The sequence below is a fragment of the Capsella rubella genome, unplaced genomic scaffold (assembly GCF_000375325.1).
Source record: "Capsella rubella cultivar Monte Gargano unplaced genomic scaffold, Caprub1_0 scaffold_3, whole genome shotgun sequence".
Lineage (NCBI taxonomy): Eukaryota > Viridiplantae > Streptophyta > Magnoliopsida > Brassicales > Brassicaceae > Capsella > Capsella rubella.
This window is the reverse complement of record NW_006238921.1, coordinates 3701383-3726462: the sequence shown is the minus strand read 5'-3', so window position 1 is coordinate 3726462 and position 25080 is coordinate 3701383. Positions and strand designations below refer to the sequence as shown.

Here is a 25080-nt window from a genome sequence, read left to right as displayed (position 1 = left end):
CCCAATGAGAGCTCCGTGAAAGTCCACTAATATAACGCCACGTAATGTCTTTCTCTGTTATTTCCTGTAACGTTATCATTACTCAGCATTTCGGGAAAAAAAAAACATTTTACGTAGTCGACGACGACGACGACGGGCAGACAAATATAGCTAGGAGACATTTATAAAGACAGAGGTATAATAATAATCATACTTTCATTTTTTTCTTCAAGAAAGATTGATACAACACAACACAAGGCATAATGAGTATTAATTACACAAACGATATTAATTTTTTTACAATAATGATGAACTGAAGAACACACATGTAACATGTATGTAGTACGGTGCTGATTTAGTGTCTTCTGAGAGCGACGCCGGAGATGACGACGAGGATGGTGAAGAAGAGAACGGAGACAAAGGCGGAGACAACAGCCCCGCTGGATTTCTGACAGAAATCTCCAAACTGTTGGCAAATGGGGAGCCAGTTCGTGTTCTGGTTTCCATTGTGTGCTAGATACGATATTGCTGCCGCTGATGAAGCAGCCGCCATGTTCAACCCCAGAATCCCCTGTCCCCCAACACAAATTCTTATTATTTCACAATTTCTACTTTATGCTAAAGGTTTGGTAAAACTTATCAAGTTAAGAAAAGAAAAACGTAATGTAATTTGAAGAGTTTGAGTGTATATTTACAGTGTCAAGAACAAGCAAGAGGAGTCTCGGGGCGGTGGCAAGAGGGCGGAGGATTGTAACGACGGATATTGGAAGAGACAGAACGAGATATCCTCCTACCAGGGCCATGGCAATCACAAAGAACCTGAAATAAATATATGGACCTAATTAGGTGACTTGTTTCACAAGAAAATTCAAGAATGTGTTTGATACTTTGATTGATCAAGCATTTATAAATCCTACTGGAAAGTTGGTAGGTCATCGTAGCTAGCTTCGAACTGTAAGAACTGTGTGAAGAAAGGAAGAGTCTCGTCACTTGTTCCCATAGTTGCAGCAGCGACTAAAGCTGCAACAATGGCAGCTAAACGGAGGAGGAAGTCGAAGATGGCGAGACCTCTCTTGTATCCACCTGAGCCAGTAGCAGTGTGGTCTCTAGCAACACCGATCAGAGGAGCTTTTCCTTTCATGGCTGAGCTGGATTCTGCAGGGACATCGATGAAGGTGGATTCGTTCTTCATATCTCTTAATTTGCTTCTTGATACTTAAAAAATATTTTGTGTTGCCTTGAGAATGGAATCAGAAAAAGTTCAATGATTCGGTGGTTAATGAGCAAAGGGATTATGCATTGGGTTTTATAAGGTCTTTAGGGCTCTGCTGGAATCAATGGAGCAGAAGAAGTGGGGAATTGAAGAGTAGTTGTTGCTTGCCTTTTTACTCTCTCCACATTACTCTTAATTAATTAAAAGAGAGATATGGAGTTGGCAACATAATACAAGTCACAAGTCTGTAGATTTAACTAAAATATTAGTGTTTTCATTATCCAAAAGTCTTTCACTGGTCCTCACTTCATTCATTTCCCTAACCAACAGGGAATATGCCAAATTTATTCTGATTTTCATGGGATTAAGATTAAGCAGGATTCTTAAACTACTAATGTATATAATGAGACAGATGAGACACTGGAAAGCTTTGGTTATAACTATATTTACTATCATATGATTCAAAATCCAGCACATGAAAACAAGCATCCTAAAAAGCCTTGAAGACCCCTAACTGATACACAACAACTTGATCTCTCAAATGAGAAAAACAACCCAAATCCACTTCCACCTAATGACTTCCCAAGAATCATGTAAAGCTAAACTAAGATTGGTAAGAGACAGAACAGAAAAGGAAGGGTGATTTTACTGTTCTTTTTGCTACACAAGCAGACATCTAAAGTCTAGTAGTTCCTATAGTCTTGGAAGTAAAAAGCAGGAAGAGCTCATGCAATCTTTTCTTTCACACCTTTTCCCGGACGGGTCATGAATCTGCAAAGACATTGATTAACCTTTCTTAATTTTCTGGCATTTTGCAGCAGTTTGAGTTCCCAGGTATCTAACTAGTGGAGTCCATTCTCTTTGAGAGGTGCGGGGATTGGGTTGGTAAAGAGGAAGGTACAGGAGCAGAACCATTGGCCTTGAGAGAAGGAGTGGCTTCTCCAGTAAAGCTGAGTTTTGATGCTCCTAAGTCTTTTGAGATTAAGGGATCATCTTGGACCTCTTTTTGCAGCATTTCCATTCGCCTTAAGGACGGTACTTCACCTTTGCAGTACTTTTTCCACATATTCCGGTATGCAGATTCAAGAGCAACAGCAAAGGAGGGACCATTACAAACAGGGGATCCAGCCATTAGATCCCGGAGACTCATTCTCAATTTAGAAAGAGCTGTGACATCAGAGGCTAGATCAACAGATAATTGAACATACTCTTCCTCGCTTTTGGCAACCAGGTGTCCTAATCCTGATTCAACAAAAGGTTGCATTAGCTAAAAGATGTCCGGAGTAAAAACTAATTTTATGAAAAAAAACCAAACTTTGCTGAGAGCTTACCAACTTTAGTGAGAAGACTGACACCAACATTATGAGCATGTACCGAGCCAGCCATTGTAACGCATGGAACTCCCATGTAGAGAGATTCACAGGTAGTGGTAGTACCGGCATATGGGAATGTGTCCAAACTGCATTAAATGTATACGGAATATGTGAATCTATCCGCTTCGGTGTTTTCTAGAGCACTATGTGTCAAATCTTACCTAATATCCATTAAGGAATAAGCTTGCATATGGTCGTGATTGAAAAGAATCAAAGGCAAGAGATCAACACGCTTTGATTCTAACCCAAGCTGCTCCAGCGTCGTGAGAAACCTCTGCCTAATACTATCACAGCAGAAGGGTTTGCATTTTACCACTAGGCGAGAATTGGGAACTGCACACAGTATCCTAGCCCACACTTGCAGCACCTTCGGAGTGATCTGATTTGCAGAAACACAGAGATTAGCCTATAACATTAAAGGATATACTAGGGGAGATCGGTGTGTATGGTCCAAAGACAAAAGATATCTAACCTTTGCGAGATTGTTGAAACTACCAAATGTGACAAAGCCATTGGAAAGCGCAGGTGTTGGACAAACAGGACCAGCCTCTGGGGAAGGCGTATAACAAAGAAAAGACTCTGGAAGCCTAACCAGCTCCTCCACCTGCCTGCAATCAAATCCACAAAATAAATAAAAGTACTAAGGTTTCTCTTTGGATCACATCCAAAACCCGATAATTTCATTATGAACCAGAACGTACTTTTGTTTGGTGTCTAGTGGGTCAGCCAACGAATCCGTGATTCTGTAATCAACAGTGGGCAAACCCGTAGTATTTGGATAGCCTATCCAAGTAACCTGGTATTTTAGCCAATTAAGTTAAAGGCAAAATCTGACAACAACATGAAACAAATTTATCTATTCTCTCACCTGAACAGGTGCTGGTCTACAGGCCATTGTTCCCAACTTGTTGTTTGCCGTATGACCTGTGAGTTCTACCAAAATGTCGATTTTGTCTTCTCTGACCATACTTGCTATTTTTTTCTCATCTATCCCGTATATATCTTTCCAAACTCCCCCTTTCTTCAACACTTTATCCCTAAACCTATATGTTTTTGCATCTGCCTGCAAAACCGTGAGAGAGCAAGAATTGCTCAAAGGGGAAAAAGAAAACAAGAAATGTATTGCCTTGAAGGAAAATGTATATATATATACGTAAAAATCCTACCTTAACTACCGCTGAATAAACCACCACTTTGTACTTTGTATAATCATGATGCGTAAGGGGGGCTTCAATGAAATAAGATACTGAATGAGTGAAGAAATCTGGTGAGATATATCCAATGGTGATAGGTCGCTCTGGATCTTTCAGATTGTCCCATGAAGTGTACTGAGGGTGTAATCTTGTGAAGCGCCAACCCCAGTCTCTGTGTTCACGACAGCTTTTCACTGTAAGACCCATAAAAGCAGCATAAAACAAATTCGCATTATTTATATATGTGCATACCTGTGAGCCTCAAATAGTTTGTCATCGAGTCCTTCATTTATGTAGTTCATGGCAAGCAATCGGTTCTACATAAGGGAAAGGAAGGTTTTAAACACATATCTTTCAGTCTCATATTAAGAAGAGCATGCTTAAGTATAGATACCTGGCCAGCATTGCGGGAATCTGGATCTATTTTAAGGCATTCCTCATAAGCATCAATAGCCATAGTGATATTTCCAGCATCTCTGTAAAGAACACCTACATTTGAATCGCACTATGAGGCAGGTTACAACAGACACTAAACTGCTCTTAGCGCCAGGGAGGTAGGAGAAAAAGAAAAAGAAAAAAGCATCTAAATCTCAAAGCTTACACGTAAGGAAGCTCGTAAAGAACAGAAGAGGAGAAAACAAACCTAAGTTGTTAAAAGCTTCAGCATATGTTGGATTAGCGAGGATGGCCTTCTCAATCATGCTGGCAGCAGCATCCATTTTCCCCTGTAATGTCAGATGAATTGGCACTCTATCGACTCTGGAGATTCAGTTAAGAAAACTGTAAGCCACCCTTTATCATATCATACCTGGACTGTGTAGACGACACCAAGGTTATTAAGCGACTGCGCGAAATTCGGTTTGATTGATAGAGCCATCTACATAGATTAGGAGATATTATATTATACGCCACCAAACATAATGAAATCCTTATGAAACGCTGCAAATATCTGCAAAATTAATACCTGATAACACTCTACAGCTTTATCAAGGTTGTCGCGGTCTTTGTAAAGTACCCCCAAATTGTTGCAAGCCTCAGCACAATGTGGATTGAAGTTGAAAGCAAGCTCATAGAAGACAATTGCCTGCACATTAAGAATGCAATCATGACACAATCATATTTCATTTTTGGGCTCTGCACTTCACGTTATAATATATAGGGATATACATAAAAGGTTTTGAATTAATTACAAGAACATGGGGAGAAGGATCAAAATATAAGTTGATAAACTTATAAAGATAACGATCATATTCTCATGCAAGTACAATGGTGAAGAAAGGATAAACATGTAGTAACAAGCCCACAATTACTGAACAACAGAAATGAACAAAACACAAGTTAAATAGATTAAATACCATGTCAAACTTCAGCATTTCACCGTAAGCCACCCCAAGATTATACATAGCATCTGCATAGTGCCAGTTATAATAGAGAGCCTTCTTGTAATATGCCACTCCTTGGGTCACATCGCCTTCAAGTTTAACCTGTACTATTCATTGACAAGTCAGATGTACTCACAGCTCAACAGCTTCTCGCCAGTGGTAAAAAAATTATTAAGTAACTGTAAACCAAAATTTTAAGGTGAAGATCTGTACTAGTAAATGACAGAAACACATTCCATACCATTTCCGTGACATAAGTAAAAAGCGCATACAGCAAAAAAATCCAGCTTAACAAACGAAGTTAATTATGAATTGTCCAGAAGGCGCCCCTTTCAAAAAGTTATCCTTGAGTTACCAAAATTATGATCAAAATTAAGGACTATTACCTTTGTTCCTAGATCTGTCAGAGCTATGGCCATATTGTTCTTCGCAATCTCAAAGTTTGGAGACACAGCTAGACATCTAAGGGCAGAAGAAGGAAAAAAAATCAGTGCCACACTTATACCTTCAACAAAGTAGCAAGAAACCAAACAAAACTCAGCAATGAAATAACAGATATGCTACCTCTCATAACAAGTGATTGCCATCTCCAAGTCACCACGGTTCTTATAAATGACACCCATGTTACAATATGCTTCAGCATACATAGGCCTCTCAAGTGCAGCCTTCTCGTAGCAGCTCAAGGCATTGTCGTATTGCATCATTTCAGAGTATACAACACCTAAGTTATAATATGCAGGCTGCATAATGAAAATACAGCATAATGAAATCAGAGAATCAGTCATATTGCATCATTTCGGAGTATACAACACCTAAGTTGTAATATGCAGGCTGCACAACGAAATTACAGCGTACTGAATTAGAGAATCAGTTAAATGGTACCAACGGTGTAAAATGGTATAAACAGTGTAAAATGGTAAAGGATCAGAAAAATTACAGCATAGTGCGGATCAATCTTAAGGGCTTCGTAATACTTTTGAATTCCCTCCTGAGTATTCCCAGCCAGCTTCAGACTCGTTCCAAGGTCAGTCAAAACAATTGCTAAGCACTCCGCAGCTGGCTTGTATGATGCATCTGCCATCAGTGCTTTCTGGTAAGACTGCAAAATATGATGATTACTAGTTAGAAATTGGTTTACCCAGAAAAGGGAATCTAAAGCATATCACCAAGTAAACAAGTTTTACAGCCTAATTAATACAGCACCCTCTAATGAAAATCACCACAGATAGAAGGTAATGTAATGCCACACCTCAGCAGCTTCTACGAGGCGACCCTCTTCTTTATGAAGTATACCACAGTGCGTGAGGGCACAAGCATTATGCGGATCCAACCTGATCGCTTCAGAAAAACAATCGAAAGCTAGATTCCCTTTGTTTTGCGTCTGCAAGCATATCCCTTTCCCAATGTGAGCTTCAACATTCTTGCTATCTTTCTCCAGCATAGTCTCATAGAGAGCAAGCGCATCAGCAAACTTGTTTCTTGCCCGAAGAATATTGGCATAAGAAAGCGTGTCATTCCCCTGAATGGCCTTTTGTGATGGGGACAAAACATCTGTGCTAGGAGATGATCGAGATCCATTGGAGAAACCATTCTCTACGACTGGTGACCGCTCTTTCTCAGCATTATCTTCCAGCCCAACCATTTATTGTAACACAAAAGCTTGTTAACCTTCACGGAAACACATCAAAGAATCAATGATAAGTGAGGAAAAAATATAAGTTCAGCACTGCTGACAAAAGATATGAAGCTAAAGAATTGATCTTTTACAGTATCAACTCCAGCACATCACATTAAATTCCTACAAGAAACCCTAAGATCAAGAAGCGGAGAAATGTGCAAAAAAATCATATCTTTGGGATATAAACCCTAGAAATTAAACTAAAAGAAACGATTAAGTAGAGAATGCATCTGTACATGAGAGTAAAAGAAACACAAAGTTGCGATAATTAGGGTTTAACGATAACTTACGGCAAAGCCTGAAGAAAGAGGAACTCGACTCTGTAGTGGCGACGAAACTCTGAAGCCGCTAGAGACGAAATCGAGAGGCTAGAGAAGAATGATAGCTGCGGGTGGAGACATAAGAGAAGAAGCTGATCCCCTGCCTCGCTCTCCTCGGGAAACAGAAGAAAGCGTTGATCAGTAGCAACTTAGGGATTTTATAACCTCAAGCGGTGGAGTCGTTGCTTGGCCGTGAATGGACGGAGCGGAGGCGGAGAAGGCGACAGGGGAGCCTCTGTTATAAGCTCGGGGACAAGCGCGAAGAGGTAGGAGGTCGGTCCGAGCCAGTGGACAGAGGCAACGACTCAGATTAGCTCTCTCCTGGCTTCTTTTTTTCTTTTTTTCACGGCTGGATGATTGTTTCCTTTTTAAAAAAACAATATATGTATTTGTATGGAAAAAAAAAATGAAAAAATTGACAAAATAGTAACTATATTGCAACAAAAGAAAAAAAAAGGAAAAAGGGAAATAATAACCCAAGATATGGTAACAAATATTTAATGTTTATTTCATACAAATAGGCCTACATACACATGACAGTGAGAATCTATTATTTCTATTTAGACATTTAGGAGATTTTATTTTTCATGGACTAAAATTATAAAACAATTTCTACATGTGTGTAAAAAACAAAAAAAAAAACCCTTCTCTTGCAGCCATTGATGATGATGGAGATATGGAATTATTGACATCTCTATAATTTGCTCAATTCTCACATGTAAAAGTAGAACAAGTTGACTTTGGAAACACATATTGGTAAAAAAGAAAAAATAGATTTTTGACCCAAAGAAAATACATATTTTAGCAAATTGAATGTCTACATAAGAAACATGTCACGTAAAACGGTAAAAAAAAATTCACACGTTTGTTGTTTCATAATGGCTTAATCATCAGTAAAAAATTCCACAAAACATATTTTTAACCATTTTTGTTTGCTTGGGCAAACCAAATCTACTAATTTAAAGTCATTACGAGTAAACGTAGTTCAAATTGTTAAAATCACTCTCGTGTGCAAACAAAGTGGGCGGTAGAGGTATAGAGCAAAGAAGAAGAAGTATTTTACAAGTGGGTGCTGAAACATGTCGGCCTCCACTAGCGTTCTCCTGCTCCTGCCTCTTTTGATATAACGATCATTTGACTCAAACTCTCAACTAGTGTGGTCGCAATTATGTCAATTTCATCTTGTAATAATTGGTCTATGCTATAGTTTTTTTCACCGTCAAATAATGGACTATGCTACTCTTGTTAACCAATAACACTGTCTGATAGAAGTAGAACACCTGATTCATTGAACACCTTTTGTATCATCATCACCAGACATGAAAGCACTAGATCATGCTGGAGATCATTTTACATACCATAACTTATTTGATGGAAACGAATCAACTCGACAAATAGTTTGTTTTTTATCGTCTGGATTTATTATTGAATGTTTTATAGTCAGTTATTATTAAATCAACTCTACTATTATTTTTTATAGTTTAAATATATATAATATGTTTTAATGTATTTTCAGTTGTAATTGCTTATAAACAAAAAAAAAAAATCAGCATTTCATTTGTTTATTTTTTTTTATCTTTGATGCTAATAATGTAAAACCATTTAAATATTTTTTTGACGATTAGTGTGAGCTTTGGTTCAAAATTTTCAGTTATAAAATACGTTTTTCGATACAATATGAATGAGTTATTTCTTGGTACACTTATTTTGATCTATACTATAAACCTAGTTTCACTTAACTTTAGATTTAAATAAATTTATATACTAAAATAAAATCAAAACTACAATCCTGAAAACCAATAATAACCAACTAAACCAAAAGGATGAAAATCGATCAATTAACCCAAAATCGATTAAGGAGAAAAAACCAATTTTGGCCGGTCATACATTTATTTTCGATTTTGCTCCCAAATCCTCTCTCTCTCTCTCTCTCTCTCTCTCTCTCTCTCTTTCAGGGCAACAACAAAATCATCGCCTTCCCTGTTACTGTCACCGGCGATCAATCAAGACTCGATCTCCGGTAATCAGAACTCTTCTCCTTCGCCGACATGGCGATGACCATCGAAGGTAAATCTAATCACTTCTCTTTCAAATTGTAAATCACTACCCGACGGAATAGAATCAGATTCAAGTCGGATTTGCTCCTTTTTCCTTGTGTCCTTTGCTCCATGTTATTCTTCCGTACGCTTTAGATTGAGTCTTGAGAGTTAATTTTGATTCCGCGGTTTTTTTCCTTATGATTCATGATTTGTTAATTTTGTGAGCTAGGGCTTTTTAAAAAAAATGTTCAAGCTCACTAATTGTTTGCTATTTTTTTTTTGCTTCTAATGTTCCGATGCGGATTTCTCCTGGAATGCTCAACGTTGCTGTTTTTTTTGGCACAGTGTAAGTTTAAGACTACTTTGTTGTTATATCCGAGTATATGTATATACTCGTGATCTTACAGATTTATATTGTCTTGATTGCACAGACTTGCTGGACTTGCTTTCATGTTCTCATCTAGTATCCTTCTACAGATCCTGGTACGTTTACACATAACTGTTTTCTTGTCTTATAACCCTTGAAGCCCCATCATAAATTGTCTTTGCTTAAGATCATGACTTATTTGAGATTCTGCGAGAAGCTTCTGAGATCAATATGCTCATTTATGTTTGTTTTGCTCAAGTGTAAGCTAGTTCTACTGTTAGGTTGTGAGCTCAGCTGAGTGATTATACTAGTCTCCCTTTGTACACTGGTTGGTGTTCTAAACAGAGTTGCGAGTCTTAGCCTATATTATGCTTGACGAGATGCTTTCTTAAGTAAAATCTGTTACATTCAAACCTTATCCATATTTGAAGTTTTGAGCTTCACTCTCTTATATGTTGATTAACTAGCTCCAGACCAAAACTAGAATTCTTATCGTTATCAAATTCCCACACTAACTGACCTTAGTATATCCTAATCTGGGTTCCTTATCCGTAGCCGATGCTAACTCAGTGTCTAACTTACCAAATGACTTGAGACTTCGTAAACAACTTCGCTAAAGTCCTCATATTAGGTCTAATATATTTTTGTTGCAATTCGATTAGAAGAAGAAGGGATCATCAGATTTACATATCTGATCAGTTTCTCATATTTTGTTTTTCCCTTGTTGTAATATGCAATATGTAACACATGTTTATAGTCATCTGAGAAATAGAGTGATAACTATTTGTTGATGATGCTCAGGCATGTGCAATATATGGTAACTGGTGGCCAATGCTATCAGCACTCATGTATGTAGTGGTGCCTATGCCTTGCATGTTCTTTGGAGGAGGGTCAACCCAATTCCTTACTAGTCGGGACGGTGGAGGGTTAGTTACGAAAGAGACTTTACTGCAAATTCGGTTTACACAAAACATTGATTTACCAAATTTGCTCAATCGTTTAAACGCAGGTGGATAGATGCAGCAAAGTTCTTGACGGGAGCGTCGACAGTGGGCAGCCTCGCTATCCCAATCATCTTAAGGCACGCACATATGATCGAGACGGGTGCAATGCTCATAGAATTCACATCGTTCTTCATATTCATTTGCACTGTGATGTGTTTTCACCGGGCTAGTCTTGATGATGATTGGTAACAGAGAGATTGTTGCTCGTGATTTACTAATTGGATTTGTATGAGCAAAGAGAGATAGTGAAGAAGAAGATGAGGTAATTATGAACCCGAGTAAAAAAAAGTGGTTCAGAAAGTTGTGTTTGTCTCCCTCATTTGTAAAGCTTTGTATTATCAATCAGTGTGTGTAGGAAGTTTTATTCATCATTGTGAATGTTTTCTTGAAACAAGTGCCAAAACATGTTCAGAAAACAGTCTTTCGATGTAGGATTATAAAACTTTTGGTGTGTTAAAGCAACTTACATAGTCTGCTTTAAATCTTTAATGTCTCATGTCTGTATGGATTCTGGAAAAAGACCTCCTAGGACTCCTGGTAGAGAAACTCATAAAACAATACTCGCATTATCCGATAATCCGAATATAGAATTTCCAAAAGGTTCAGTCAGATATATAATTAGCGTTTAGGGCCGGTTAACCCATCAAATATGTTCAAAAATAACCGAAGAAACCTAAATCGAAATAATGTGAGAAGAGCCCATGGACCATGGACTTATTTTTGTTGAACAAACCTTACAAGGGTAGAAGCGTCATTGCCCGAAGACTCCTGTGTATATATATCTTCTCCACTACCCTAGCTCTCTTAAGGAGTAGCCGTCGTCTATGAATATTTATCGTTGTTTTCGCAATGTAGTGTTTTAATTCTCTACTAGACTCATGCTATATCTTCATCATCGTTTGTGTGTTCTCTCACGTTCATTGATTTGGTTTGTTTCTTTGAATTTTCGAAACGGCGAGGGATGATGATTCAATTAGATGTGCGAATGGAGAAATACTTCTCTATTTTGAGCTCAAAAACTATATTTGGCATTTTTTACTGACTTCGCCGTCAACATGTCTTTTCTTTGTTTTCGATTGGAAAAGTATGGAGGAATGGGTTTTATGAATGAGGATTCAATTAGATGTGCGAATGGTTTCATCATGATCTCAAAAACTCTATTTGGCAATTTATCTGACATTTCCCATTTCTCCCTAGTTATTCCAATATTGTTTTCCCGCTGGATTCAAACTATACACACAGTTTTAATCTGATTTTGGTTTATAATGACTGACTCAGTCAGTCTGAGTTTTGCTAAGTTTGATCATGAAACCTTTGGTTGCGTTATTATAAAATTGTTCCGCTTGATAAATAAGTAGATAAATTAATTCTGGGAAGACGAATCAAAATTTAGATGTCACCTAATATTGCATTACGATGGATATCCTCTCGCCCTAAATGATTGAGATATGAGCACATGAGCTGAACGTAATGGAATTGAGTAAGCTTCATCACTAACAAAACAAAATAGTGTACTTCCAATCTAAAGTCTAAACAACATTTTACTTAAAATTAAATACTATTAAGCCTGGTGTTCAAAAAAAAAAAATTTAAATACTATTAAGCCTTGTCCTAAAGCTGGCTCAACCCGCTCCGTTCAAAATGTAGTATTGTCAATTGTGGATGGAAAGAGAAAGTGACATTATTTATCAATTATCATACGATATTAGGCTTAATTCTTTCAAACCATAATCAGAAAAAGACAATAAATTTCCCGTCGGATCTTAAGAAAATCAAATGAACGACCAATCTTATTTGTACTCTCGATCCATTTGTTGTGCAAATAAAGGTATAAGCAAAAAAAAAATTAAAAAATTGCTTTGACCCGAAGAAAAAAACCATATTATGGAATAGAATCTTCATTTAGTACAAATTAAAACCCCAAACCTTGTCATTAATGGGAAGAAATAAACCTGTAATTAAAACTCAGACCTGCTCAGTGCTCATTTTAAAATGTCACTTAAAAAGTGTGAAAGGCGTCAATATTTCCCACAGTCCAACGGTAACTTGGGATAGGGAGGAGAATGAATGGGTAAAAAACTAAAAAACAAAACTTGCTCACACACCGTTAGATTCGAAGCTCATCCAACGGCTAAAGACCTAATCCCGCTAAACATTTTGACCGTTGCAATTATGCTTTAATGGCTCCTCCTCCTCACCTCTCCCCCTTAATCCCTCTAAGTAACCTTTCTCCTCATACTTTCAGATTCTTTACAGTTCAAGAAGAAAAATAGTCTTCAGATCATGGCGACTAGACCAGTTAGAGGTTTGTTTAGCCGATCAATCTCTGTTTTTTTCGTAGTTGACCATTTTGGTATATATAATCTCGTTGTTGATTGGGTTGCTTTATGTGGAAAAAATCAGGTGAACCAAAGAACCGCCGAGCTCTTGGTGATATTGGAAACATCGATTCACTTGCCGGTGTTGATGGAGGAAAGATTAATCGTCCCATCACTCGTAACTTCCGTGCTCAGTTGCTAGAAAACGCACAAGTTGCTGCCGCCGCCGCCGCTAATAAAAAGGTCTTCTTTTTTTTTTCTTATCAAACCTCTTGTGGCTCAGAGCTTGTTATGTGATTCTTGAATCTTACTTATATTCCCTCTGTCCTGTTGCAGGATCCGATTCTTGATGGAGCTAAGGCTGTTGTTACCAAGAAACAAGAAGTTGTAAGAGCGGTTCAAAAGAAAGCACGAGGTGCTCATAAGCGGGAGCCATCAAGACCTATTGAAGTCATTGTGATTAGTCCTGATACAAACGAGGTTGCCAAGGTTAATAAAAGTGATGCAACTGTGTCGTCTAATAAGAAAGTAACATACTCTTCGGTTCTTGATGCTCGTAGCAAGGTTAGATTCTTTGATTCTGAAAGTATAAATGTGCAATGTTTCTCTTGTTTGCGTGTCCTGATTAATTCGTATACAAACTTAGGCTGCTTCTAAAACCTTGGATATTGATTATGAGGACAAAGACAATGATCTTGCTGCTGTGGAGTATGTTGAGGATATGTACACTTTCTACAAAGAAGTTGAGGTACTTTATAGTGAATCCCTCTTTTGAAATGCTTATGGATAAGTTATGTGATGTAATGTCTCTTTAAGCATGTTGCTTCGTTCTTTGTTGTAGAATGAGAGCAGACCTCTGATGTATATGCATACACAACCTGAGATTAATGAGAAGATGAGATCAATCCTTGTAGACTGGCTTGTAGAAGTTCATCTCAAGTTTGATCTCTCCCCGGAGACTCTCTACCTCACTGTCAACATCATTGACCGTTTCCTATCTTTGAAACCTGTGCCTAGAAGAGAGTTACAGCTTGTAGGCGTCAGTGCTATGCTCATAGCTTCCAAGTACGAAGAAATCTGGCCTCCTCAGGTCAATGATTTGGTATACGTGACTGATAACTCCTACAACAGCAAACAAATTCTGGTGATGGAGAAGACAATTTTGGGAAATCTCGAGTGGTACTTGACAGTTCCAACACAATATGTGTTTCTTGTGAGGTTCATCAAAGCCTCAGGCTCTGACCCAAAATTGGAGAACATGGTTCATTTTCTTGCTGAGATTGGTATGATGCACCACGACAGTTTGATGTTCTGTCCTTCCATGCTTGCTGCATCAGCTGTCTACACAGCCAGATGCACCTTGAACAAGACTCCTGCTTGGACTGATACTCTCAAGTTCCACACAGGCTACTCGGAATCTCAGCTCATGTTAGTCTTCTTTTTTATTTTCTTTCAAACAACTCTGTGATTCATTATGTTTGTATATTAATATCTCTATATGTTTGCGTGTGTTATCAGGGATTGCTCAAAGCTTTTAGCTTTCGTTCACTCGAGTGTTGGGGAGAGCAAACTACGAGGTGTGTTTAAGAAGTACTCTAAACTTGGAAGAGGTGCTGTTGCTTTGATTTCACCAGCCAAGGCTCTTTTGTCGGCTGCTCCTTGAACAAGTCTTGAAAGAAGTCCCCCGTCTTGCAAACTCTGCATTTTTAGATTTTCATTTTATCTTTTCATATGTAAAGGTTTCGGTACTTGTTGAGCAATGATGTTTCTGTATGAATTCAAAAGTATTATAATGAAATGAATTCTTCTCTTCTATCTATATTTGATCGTTTTGAACCGTATTCAACAATTTTATCAAGGGAGGAGTCAAATCGAATTAAACTGATATCTATTAAAACTTATTTGTTCTTCATAAGACCACAAGTACGATCTGTGTATTGCCAATTAACTCTCGTCGTGATTTTGCTACTCCAACGACAAAATATAATTTCGTGCACTAAACACTAAATCAAGAAAATAACCTTATCTTATTTTAATGATTTTCGCATAATGACGAAACGACGACGTAATATTCAAAGGTGCTGAGGGTACTTACGTCATTTCCTGGAGGCACTCCGATGTAACCCTAATTTATAAAGAAGATTTGTAGCGCCGTGTATGTCTCCTTCTTGTTTACCACTGAGCATCCAAAAACCTTAGCGTTTCGTCTCTTCTCTCATCCATTGTTGAAAGATGGTAAGCTCTTTTTCCACTTCAAACACTTGTTTTCTTCCGGATAATTTGGTTCTCGTTAGTCTGTAGAGAACTTAGATCTGCGATTAGATCATTTCTGAGATTTTCACTCCTGCTAGTTTCATGCCTTTAGGTTCTGTGTTAATTATGCTTCAGCTATGTAATTGATCTTTGCTTGTCTGATTCATAGTTTAGTGGTTGGCTGATTAATCGCCATGTAGTGTGATATTGAGCTGATGGTATGTGTACCAGTAATCAGAGTTAGACCAGTGGTGTACAATTTTTTTTCTCAAATGTGTTTTGCTCTTTCTTTTGTTATATAGTCGTCGAAGAGAAAGACTAAGGAGCCGAAGGTAGAGACTGTGACTCTTGGACCTAGTGTTCGTGACGGAGAGCAAGTTTTCGGTGTTGTTCACATCTTTGCATCATTCAATGACACTTTCATTGTAAGCTGTTCTCTTGGATCCTTAGCATTTCTATGGTATTTTAGCTTCTTGCAGTACATTTATGGCATTACTTTCAATAATTTTTGCAGCATGTGACTGATCTGTCCGGCAGAGAAACTCTTGTCCGTATCACTGGTATGTAGACACTAATCTCTCACAATTTGTCGGTAGTAATTCGTTTATATTCTCTGAAACAGAATGATAATGGGATTTGAATTTGAAATAAAGGTGGAATGAAAGTGAAGGCTGACCGTGATGAGTCCTCTCCTTATGCTGCTATGCTTGCTGCTCAGGATGTTGCTCAGAGATGCAAGGTTGGAGACATTAGTCAATATACATGTTTTATTATTATGACATTGAGCTTGTGGATGATAATATCTAATGCCTTGTCCCTTGTGTAACAGGAGCTTGGCATAACAGCCATTCACGTGAAGCTCCGTGCTACTGGAGGAAACAAAACCAAGACTCCTGGTCCTGGTGCCCAGTCTGCTCTCAGAGCCCTTGCCCGTTCTGGCATGAAGATTGGTCGTATTGGTAACATAGAAACTTACTTTCTCTCTCAAGTTGTTTTTGTTTTTTGTTTGTGTGGACAAATTGTTACTTTTGGTTGCTCATGCAAACTGAATCTTTCTTGAATGTATTCGCAGAGGATGTGACTCCAATTCCCACAGACAGTACACGCCGAAAGGGTGGACGAAGAGGAAGAAGACTCTGATTGCACGATGAGTCCCATCATCGTTCAATTGTGCCCTTGATTCTCTCTGTATTTTCTTGGGTACACTTTGAAGTTAGTTTTGTCTCTCCTATTTATCTTTCCAGTTGCTTCAAGAACAGTATGTGCTGTGTTTTTCTTTAACATTGTATTTGGAGTTTGGTAATGAGAAAAAAATGATAGTGGTTACTTACTTTGTGTTACTGTTATTGGCTTATTGCTATTTTGCAATCTCTTTTACTCTTTTAACCTCAGATTATAATTGAAAATTTTGTAGAAGTACCTTGTGCAACGGGTGCTTATAAAAATCAGATTTGAAAGTGATTTTGCTGAATCCTTCCATTTACAACTTACGTTTCTGTTCTATACTTTTGTTAGAAAAGATGAACATCCTATCTTTGAGACTTCGTGAATTAGAATGCTGCCTAATAATGCCTCCGTCAGATTCTTCAACTTTTTCTAAGTTCTCTACTTGGTAGTAGAAAAAGAGGTGATTACGAAATTATAGACCAATTTATTTAAAAATTAATATAATATGACTTTAAAACTCAATTTGTTCAAAAGTGGGTGTTTGGTCTAGTGGTATGATTCTCGCTTCGGGTGCGAGAGGTCCCGAGTTCGATTCTCGGAACACCCCTTCTATTTTTATAAGCTCTATGTAAAGCGTCAACAAAGGCTTTTCAGCTACTGGGCCTTCAAACGACGTCGTTTCAACCTCTAACTTTCCAGACCGACGACGGCTTCGATTTCTACTTTTTTTTTTCTTCTTCTGGAATCGAATTAGAGCAAAGTGTTCACCAGCTAGCTGAGAAAAACCCTAAATCTCTCCTTGGTCGTCTTCTCCGATTCCGCAAGTATGAGTCGATCAGGTCAGCCTCCGGATCTCAAGAAGTAAGTTCTCTCCGCTACTTAATTTTATTTTCCATTCTCTGTTTGTAATTCTTTGTCGGGATTTTTCTCTATATCCAGATGTTTTAGTTTCCATCGAGCTTCTTCTTCTTCGTGTTTCTGATTTTGTTCTTCGTTCGTTTCATCTAATGCAGGTACATGGACAAGAAACTCCAAAGTAAGATCCCAACTCTTCTTCCACTTTTTTATTAGCTTTTGTTGTTTCAATTTTTGACCTAATCTCTTGCTGTGAATTGCTTCCAACTCTTGAACCTAAGAGCGATGTTTAGTGTAGATATGTATCCCATTTCAAGTCATATCTATAGAACATATATCAATTATAGCTCATAGCACAGCAGTCTCATTGATTACAGTTGGTTTTAGTCAAGGTTGCAGCAAATGGTTTATGGATTCGTTGGTTTTGTTTCTCCGTATGCTTTCATTATTGAACATTGTTTGTCATTATGTTTTTGTAACTTGGTATGGTCCAGAGAAGTTTATTGTCTCCTTTTGTTGTTCCCCTCCAATGTAGTTAAGCTTAATGCCAACCGAATGGTAGTTGGAACTCTCCGTGGGTTTGATCAGTTCATGAATCTTGTTGTGGATAACACTGTTGAAGTGAATGGTGATGACAAGACTGACATTGGGATGGTGGTAAGTCTCTCTATCCTTCACAGAATGTACTGAAGTATTCATCCATCATCCGTTTTGTTTTGACATTCTACATTTCCCGGATGCAGGTGATTAGAGGAAACAGCATTGTCACTGTTGAGGCTCTTGAACCAGTCGGGAGGTCTTAGCTTTTAATGCTTTACTTTGCACCACCTCCAGTAATCATCTTCTGTAATATGACTTTGACTAAGTTGCTCTCTGTACTGGCTGGCATGTATGGATCTTGAAGAAGTTTAATTTGATGAATTCAACTTCGTTGGCTCCTTCACTTATATGTCATTTTATTTGTGACTTGGTCCTGCTTATATGCTCTGAAGTCTTCTTTTGAACCCTTGATTAGATGCATCTAAGAAATCTGAATACTACTGTCTGTTTTGTTTTGATCTCTCTTAGCAATTGTGTCAGGGTCTCTAAAGTATATATTCCTAGAAGGCTTGGATCTTTGGTCCAAGTATTTGTATAACATCGCTAGACAACTTTACTAAAGAGATCAAAAGCAGTCAAAGAAAAAGCTAAGTTTGATTGGGCCAAACCTTGCACAAAGATCTGAAATTTGGGTAAACGAGCTCTAACGGTTGTGTATCTTGCTTTTTGTGTTTTATCACCATCTTTTTATCCTTTTGTTGTCTAATTAGACAATAATTGTGCCGTTTGGCTCCTCTGTTATTAAAAAGATGTTTTCCATGGAATAAGAGAAGAAGTGAAAGTGGAAGGAATCATATAAAGCATGTGCCCCACGAAGTATTGTTTGCAAAGGCAAACGAAATGAATGAAGAAATGATTTGGAGCAATACATCTATCTATCTCCAATAAAAACACGTAGCCACAACGGAATGTTCGGCACGTGGGGTCGTCGTCGGCACACACACACACGTGGGGTGGTTTTAGTTCCAACTTACATTCCTCTATCTTGTTCTATAAATCAACAAAACTTATGATTCACATCTATCTACCACTTCAAAAAACTACGATCGACTCAATGTACTTTATTGGTAGATAAAGTAGGTATTTGTGTTTTGTCATTCACAATTTAGACGTGCTCTTTTCTTGTTAACATTTTGTGGTCGGGGATCTCTAACTAATATAGCAAACAAAAAATTGGATGTAAAGGATTTTGAACACATGGATTTACAACTAATCCAAAAAGAACTTCCACCAACTTCACTTTATTTTTTTCCTTTTTGTCTGACTCTTTCCTCTTTAGCTTTGGGGAAGAGACTAGGGAGAGTCTAATAAGAGATTGCTTCTTTCTAAATTCTAACGGTAACAAAGTATAAAAACGTAAAAAGTAACCTTGATACATTCTCGTGGACCATCCATCGCAAGTAACTAAAAGATTCACTTTGGCTGGATGCAAGTTGTTCAATGAACTTCAACCATTTACTGGCTTAATATATCAATGTGTGTTCAAACTACAATCCATTACTACTAAATTTAATGACCAAAACCATATAAAATCTGTTATTATGTGAATCTTCAATCAACTGATTTTTCCGCCTAATAACTATATCATTCAATTCCACATTTTCCTTGAAATGCCATATTTGTGGTGCTTTTAGGAACATTGGTTGTTATTAGGTTACCAAAGTACATGAGACTAGTCTTATTATAGAAATACTTCTTCTACTATTTGCTCTCAACTGATTATTATGTTAGATTAGATTTCTTCTTTTATTAGTGTGTTTGACTTTGTGTGATATATCAAGATACCTCCCGTTTAGGTAGGAATGACGAAACGGAGTTAATTAAGTAATAGTCAGAATTCGCAATATCTTACTACTAGCAGAAGATGTAGATTTTGATATATTCACACATAGAAACAAAAAGTTATTACATATCTACTTGATACTTTTCCTAGAGGATAAAAATACTTAAAAGAGAGACACACCAAAACAAAAGACAGAGCAAAATATATCAAAGAGATACTTAAACAAAGACAGCTCGATCCTTTCATCTTCCTCCTTAATCCTTCATCTTCTCTCTCTCACCTACCTCCACCAATCTCTCTCTCTCTCTCTCTCTCTCTCTCTCTCTTCTGTGAGCCACGACTTTGTTGTGTGTAGAATACGAAGAAGGAAGAAGAAAGAAAGAAAGAAAGATTGAAGTGATAATTACAACCCACCAACTGAAACCATTTCTTCATTTCAACTCTACGCGTCGCTTAGTAATACCCAAAAGTTTTAATCTTTTGAGCTTCCCAACAGAAAAGTATCATTAATTACCCATTTACTAATCCAATTTTCTAGTTTTTTTTCTCTTTTTCTTGTTTCCCCTGAAATTTTTCTTATTAAAGATTGATTCTTTATAGCCATTGATTTGACCTCTCCGTCACTGTTTCTCCTCATTGTTTTTAAAGAGAGAGTACCCATCACTCCAAGATTTGATTTTTTTTTGTTGTTGTTTAGGATTATCCTTTGAGATAATGGCAAAAGTACTAAAATCGAGCCAATCATGCCATTTCCCTTCACCTTCAAGCTCTTCTTCTTCTACATCATGTGGTGGCAATGATTGTAATAGAGACCCACATTCTCCTTTTAACATTTCTCGAGAGGAAGAGGAAGAAGAAGAAGCTGAGAGAAGCGAGAAAGAGAGAGAAAGATTCGAGCTTTCGTCTGCATTGGAGATTCTTGTTTCTGCTATTCGAAGGTCTGTGATTGGTGGCTGTGTTGGCGAAGAGGATCTTTGCTCAATGGAGATTGGTGTCCCTACTGATGTTAGACATGTCGCTCATGTCACCTTCGATCGTTTCCATGGCTTCCTTGGCTTGCCTGTTGAGTTTGAACCTGAAGTCCCGAGACGAGCTCCTAGTGCAAGGTTTGTTTTTGGTCTCTTATCTTAGATTATTGATTTTGTTTTTGGTAATGCTTGGTGATTGAGATTGTAGTTAGCTTAATCAATTATAAAGAACCAGTTCTGTATGTGGCTTAGTTTCTATATCCAGTAATTGCATTAATTGAAACCCCCATCTGGAATCCACCTTGGATTAGTGTATCCCCTGACATCATGATCCAAACTTTCTGGTGTTCTTGAATCAAATCCCTTGTTTTCTATGAGGTTGGGTGAAATCTGTTATCAAGTAGATGGTTTGTACAATGATCTTTAGTGAGGCAGATAGATTGAAGACTTATTGTATGTAGACATTTTCACAACTCTTCCCAACTTTATCATGTGATGTTCTTGAATCAGATTCTCATGTATTTGATGATATTGGTGAAATTTCTTACAATGTGCATGGTTAGTCAACATTCTTGAGTGAGTAGATAGATAGTTTTACTCTTTTGTTCAAACAGAAGCTGATTCAGATTGTATCTGTTAATACAGTGCTACCGTGTTTGGAGTCTCTACCGAGTCAATGCAGCTATCTTATGATACTAGAGGGAACATCGTGCCTACAATACTTTTGATGATGCAGAGTCACTTGTACAGTAGAGGCGGATTGCGGGTGGGTGTAAATCTGCATCTTTAAAACAATTTTCCATCCTGTTTTACGACAATGGGTAAATTTAATGTTCATTTGTGACATATAGGTAGAAGGAATTTTCAGGATTAATGGTGAGAATGCTCAAGAGGAGTACATAAGAGAAGAGTTGAATAAAGGTGTTATACCTGATAACATCGATGTCCACTGCTTAGCAAGTCTCATTAAGGTATAAAACCCATTACTTTCATAAAATTCTTATTGTTTATTTTTCCTGATTGTCTTTTACATTTTCTGAATTGTGGTTTTTATTGGTTTTCCTCTAGGCTTGGTTTAGGGAACTTCCTACTGGTGTTTTGGATTCTCTCTCACCAGAGCAAGTAATGGAGTCTGAGAGTGAAGATGAGTGTCTGGAGCTTGTAAGGCTTCTTCCTTCAACTGAAGCTTCTTTGTTAGATTGGGCTATCAATCTAATGGCTGATGTTGTCGAGATGGAACAACTTAACAAGATGAATGCTCGCAACATTGCAATGGTTTTCGCACCTAATATGACTCAGGTTAGTGTTCGAATGTATCTCTAAAGATTGTTTTTTTTTTTGTATGTTTTTCGTAAATGACATCAGTCAAATTGCAGATGTTGGATCCATTGACGGCTCTAATGTATGCTGTTCAAGTTATGAACTTTCTTAAAACACTCATTGTGAAGACGCTTAAAGACCGGAAAGAATCTCGAGATAAGTTGATTCCAGCCTCAAATCCAAGCCCTCGGGACCATAATGGTGATCAGAGCAGCAGTAGACAGCTGTTACATCTCATGAAAGCTAACAAGGAGGATACTTTAGACAACTTTGAGGAGGAGATGAAAGACAAAGAAGAGTCTGCAGATGATAAAGAAGAAGAAGAAGAAGAATCTGCAGAATCTCCAGAACTTGTTGGTATAAAGTCTTCTGTGGTGAAAAGCTGTAACAACGGAGGTTGTGGACAGATACACAATGGTTGGGAGGAGCAGAGGAAGAAGACTACAACGACCATGTCTAAAGCAAGTAGTATTGTGGGACGCGTGAATTACAGAGTTGAGCTATTTGAAGCTTGGCGATGAGAAAAAAAGTGAATAGTTTGTTGTTTTTGATCCAACTTTTGGATTTTCTTGATCTGGGTTTTGTGGGATGGATGATGCTTTTAAATTTTGATGTGGTTGCTTGTGTATTAAGAAATGCTACGTTTCTGCATATAATGTCAAAGAAAAGTTTCTGCTTCTCTTCCTAAGGTTTCAGCTTGAAGAATCTGCAACTTTTAGAGGAATATACCAACTGTAGGTTATAAACAAAAGATATTAAAATCGATCAGAACATAACATATTACAAATTTACAATCTTCAAGACTAGCATCTCACAGTTACATTGAGTGGCAGGTCTTGGAATTTATTGAAGGAACAATAACACATGAAGTAAATACAAGCAATTACATCAGAGAAGTGTTGATTATTTCTTAGTCAACGAAACAACATGACTGACACTGGTTCTGTTCCTGCAGTTGGCATGCTGAGTCACATGGTGCGCATACTTATCAAACAAGGTATCGATAATGTCTTCTCCAAAATGGGCAGCGAGCATTGGTTCACTAACCGCTCTTATACAATTGGCTTCATTGTGTCCTGCTTCATACTCATATATTCCGTTGTAGTTGCAGTTACTATGACCAAGATCGAATCCATGTGCCTCCAATTCATTGATCTCAAAAGAGCCCTCGTTTCGTATCACTTCTTTGAGTTCATGTACGTTCGGATCATAAAACGGCATGTTGAAAGTCTCCAGCTTTGATTCACTGACAATGCCCTGTTTATATGATTAATGTGAATTGGAGTATTCATAACGAATTAATAAAGTTCCAAACAAAGGATTGTATGTTTATGGTCATGCTTCTAATTAAATCCCTAAGACCATGAATGGGCATATTTGAAATCTTGAATAATTTGATTTGATGTACCTCGAGGACTAGGTCGCGTAGAGATTTTGATAGCAATGTCCAAAAGTGACAACAATCTCTATGTAATGGATCGTTAAGACTCTTTCTTCCGATGAAGTTGAGCACCATACGTCCATTAGAGACGAGTTCTTCAGAACGTAACCTTAGAAACAGCGTGAAATCTTCTTGGAACTGATTCAAGTAAGCCTTGTATACACTTTCAGGACTTGAACTTGTTATGTACACACTCCCCTCGTTATTCTCAAGCTTCTCAGGAACCTTCGACATACAATTACATCATATATATTATTAATAATTGATGTTTTTTATATACAAAGCAATATCAAAGTCTTGTATATTTAAAGTACCTTAGAGAGAAAATGGAGAGCGTAAGAGGAATGTATGAAATGGAGGCTGTTGCGAGAGAAGAGCCTGGAATAGAAGGAACCTGGAGCTCCGTAGACGAAACAGGGTGCTTTGTTTGTGGTCTCCTTATTGAAGAAAGGCACGAACTTGAATGTCGTGTTAAAATCGTTTTCGGGGAGATCGTTAAGACAACAATCGATTTCTGGTGGGTTTTTGTCCACACGTTGGCACAGCACATTAATGGTGTTGATGATCTCAGAGATGGCCAAAAACGAGTTTTCTCCCGAAGAACAACCCAACTCAGCAACTTTGATGTACGTAGGAAAGTCTAAGTTCATCATCATTTCTTCTGTGTTTTTTACCAAGACTGGTTTGGCCATTGATAGAACTCTTCTCTATAAACCAGAAAAGTATATAAACTAGTTAATATCTCGATTATGATGGACGATCGATCTTCGTTTATAACAAACTTTGAAAACTAGTGTTTATGTATTCATGCAAATTTGAGTTTACATGTCTTAATATTCTTTTAGTAACTTATAATCTAACCCTCCTAGGAACATCATTATTTTCCCTAAAAAAATTTAAGACTACATATATCACCATATATATATTTATATGGAAAACATGTACTTCCTTTTGTAAACATTTCTACTTTATGCATAATATATTTGGTTTGATAACAATTATTATAAACAAATATAACTATGTAAATTCTTGACTACATACATATAGTAGATGTAGTTTCATTCAGTAATTTGGTTATAAACATGTACCTAATGTTTTAGATTTTACAATTTTATCGAAATGAAAAAAACTCCTAAAAAATCATTTATAATATTGATGATAAATATATTGGTTAAAACTGAAAAGAAAAGAGGATATTGAAGAACCTGAAGACGAGAATTGGCGGAGTAACTGTTGGCTCCATCTCCACCACTCATCCGCAGAGCTTTCACAAACGCATATTCGTCATCACGCTTGTTATCAATATAGCTGCATATATACATCTATATAGTTACATACAAATTAAAGCTGCATGCACATATACATAAAAAAAACATCGTGATATACATATATATGAGAAGATATATCGTTACATACAAATACATATATTTGAACGAACTATATCAAAGAAAAATCATACATGTATGTGTGTGTGTGTGTGTGTGTGTTTGTATTGATAATGAATTGGGGAGACGAACCTCAAGGAAGGTAAGGTATCGATGAATCTCGGATCCATTTTTATTATCGTACTTTATATATTGGTGGATATGTAAGTTAAGAGGAGAAATATCCGAAGATGTTTGTGTATCGAGGATGCACACAAAATACCCTTCAATTTATAGAGAGCTGGAACTTAATAAAGGGTAGAACATAACACATGAAACATGCCAAGTGTAATAGTTGCTAAGTCGTTGGTCTTAACACCCAAAACAAATTAACTTATATATATATATATATATATATATATATTCTACCCGCGAGTTGTTAACCGGATACTTTGGTCTTTGC

At 37.4% G+C, this 25080-nt stretch overlaps 8 protein-coding genes and 3 non-coding genes across 13 annotated transcripts; 8 read left to right on the top strand and 3 right to left on the bottom strand.

Moving 5' to 3' along the window:
- Positions 1–178: 178 nt before the first annotated feature.
- On the bottom strand, positions 179–1244 carry LOC17890734 (casparian strip membrane protein 2). Its single transcript, XM_006299260.2, has 3 exons — positions 897–1244; positions 675–798; positions 179–550 (listed from the first exon to the last, which is right to left on the bottom strand). Exons 1-3 carry the CDS (start codon positions 1169–1171, stop codon positions 335–337), a joined length of 615 nt encoding a protein of 204 aa, XP_006299322.1. The 5' UTR covers positions 1172–1244; the 3' UTR covers positions 179–334.
- Positions 1245–1607: 363 nt separating this feature from the next.
- Positions 1608–7487, bottom strand: LOC17891396 (probable UDP-N-acetylglucosamine--peptide N-acetylglucosaminyltransferase SPINDLY). Its single transcript, XM_023785827.1, has 18 exons — positions 7109–7487; positions 6390–6808; positions 6078–6239; positions 5705–5880; positions 5527–5602; positions 5114–5242; positions 4723–4842; positions 4567–4635; positions 4402–4483; positions 4153–4247; positions 4011–4075; positions 3732–3930; positions 3434–3628; positions 3267–3361; positions 3038–3173; positions 2727–2944; positions 2524–2651; positions 1608–2434 (listed from the first exon to the last, which is right to left on the bottom strand). Exons 2-18 carry the CDS (start codon positions 6780–6782, stop codon positions 2031–2033), a joined length of 2742 nt encoding a protein of 913 aa, XP_023641595.1. The 5' UTR covers positions 6783–6808; positions 7109–7487; the 3' UTR covers positions 1608–2030.
- Positions 7488–9041: 1554 nt separating this feature from the next.
- Positions 9042–11037, top strand: LOC17893447 (vacuolar protein sorting-associated protein 55 homolog). Of its 3 annotated transcripts, none has more exons than XM_023785883.1 (4): positions 9042–9205; positions 9655–9660; positions 10346–10470; positions 10554–11037. In XM_023785883.1, exons 3-4 carry the CDS (start codon positions 10376–10378, stop codon positions 10735–10737), a joined length of 279 nt encoding a protein of 92 aa, XP_023641651.1. In that variant the 5' UTR covers positions 9042–9205; positions 9655–9660; positions 10346–10375; the 3' UTR covers positions 10738–11037. The 3 variants fall into 3 exon arrangements, with proteins under 3 accessions (XP_023641651.1, XP_023641650.1, XP_006298786.1); XM_023785882.1 differs by having other exon boundaries at positions 9609–9660; XM_006298724.2 differs by lacking the exon at positions 9042–9205 and adding an exon at positions 9235–9523 and having other exon boundaries at positions 9609–9660.
- A 461-nt stretch (positions 11038–11498) lies between these two features.
- LOC111831770 lies at positions 11499–11600 on the top strand. Its single transcript, XR_002834906.1, has one exon. It is a non-coding gene; the product is annotated as a small nucleolar RNA Z266 (small nucleolar RNA).
- Positions 11601–11644: 44 nt separating this feature from the next.
- LOC111831771 lies at positions 11645–11733 on the top strand. The gene has a single exon (XR_002834907.1). It is a non-coding gene; the product is annotated as a small nucleolar RNA Z266 (small nucleolar RNA).
- Positions 11734–12751: 1018 nt separating this feature from the next.
- LOC17892172 (cyclin-B1-3) lies at positions 12752–14685 on the top strand. Its single transcript, XM_006297727.2, has 6 exons — positions 12752–12853; positions 12952–13109; positions 13203–13430; positions 13513–13614; positions 13708–14294; positions 14385–14685. Exons 1-6 carry the CDS (start codon positions 12832–12834, stop codon positions 14527–14529), a joined length of 1242 nt encoding a protein of 413 aa, XP_006297789.1. The 5' UTR covers positions 12752–12831; the 3' UTR covers positions 14530–14685.
- Positions 14686–15014: 329 nt separating this feature from the next.
- On the top strand, positions 15015–16465 carry LOC17892264 (40S ribosomal protein S14-2). Its single transcript, XM_006298675.2, has 6 exons — positions 15015–15101; positions 15422–15544; positions 15634–15679; positions 15773–15858; positions 15949–16078; positions 16192–16465. Exons 1-6 carry the CDS (start codon positions 15099–15101, stop codon positions 16257–16259), a joined length of 456 nt encoding a protein of 151 aa, XP_006298737.1. The 5' UTR covers positions 15015–15098; the 3' UTR covers positions 16260–16465.
- Positions 16466–16821: 356 nt separating this feature from the next.
- Positions 16822–16893, top strand: TRNAP-CGG. Its single transcript has one exon. It is a non-coding gene; the product is annotated as a tRNA-Pro (tRNA).
- Positions 16894–16988: 95 nt separating this feature from the next.
- LOC17891053 (probable small nuclear ribonucleoprotein G) lies at positions 16989–18088 on the top strand. Its single transcript, XM_006298842.2, has 4 exons — positions 16989–17147; positions 17300–17322; positions 17677–17798; positions 17885–18088. Exons 1-4 carry the CDS (start codon positions 17113–17115, stop codon positions 17942–17944), a joined length of 240 nt encoding a protein of 79 aa, XP_006298904.1. The 5' UTR covers positions 16989–17112; the 3' UTR covers positions 17945–18088.
- A 1622-nt stretch (positions 18089–19710) lies between these two features.
- Positions 19711–22494, top strand: LOC17890744 (rho GTPase-activating protein 4). Its single transcript, XM_006299720.2, has 5 exons — positions 19711–20630; positions 21138–21258; positions 21344–21463; positions 21561–21791; positions 21869–22494. Exons 1-5 carry the CDS (start codon positions 20239–20241, stop codon positions 22331–22333), a joined length of 1329 nt encoding a protein of 442 aa, XP_006299782.1. The 5' UTR covers positions 19711–20238; the 3' UTR covers positions 22334–22494.
- A 115-nt stretch (positions 22495–22609) lies between these two features.
- LOC17893670 (salicylate/benzoate carboxyl methyltransferase) lies at positions 22610–24865 on the bottom strand. Its single transcript, XM_006297842.2, has 5 exons — positions 24771–24865; positions 24459–24561; positions 23568–23960; positions 23221–23478; positions 22610–23069 (listed from the first exon to the last, which is right to left on the bottom strand). Exons 1-5 carry the CDS (start codon positions 24806–24808, stop codon positions 22716–22718), a joined length of 1146 nt encoding a protein of 381 aa, XP_006297904.1. The 5' UTR covers positions 24809–24865; the 3' UTR covers positions 22610–22715.
- Between the last annotated feature and the right edge of the window lie 215 nt (positions 24866–25080).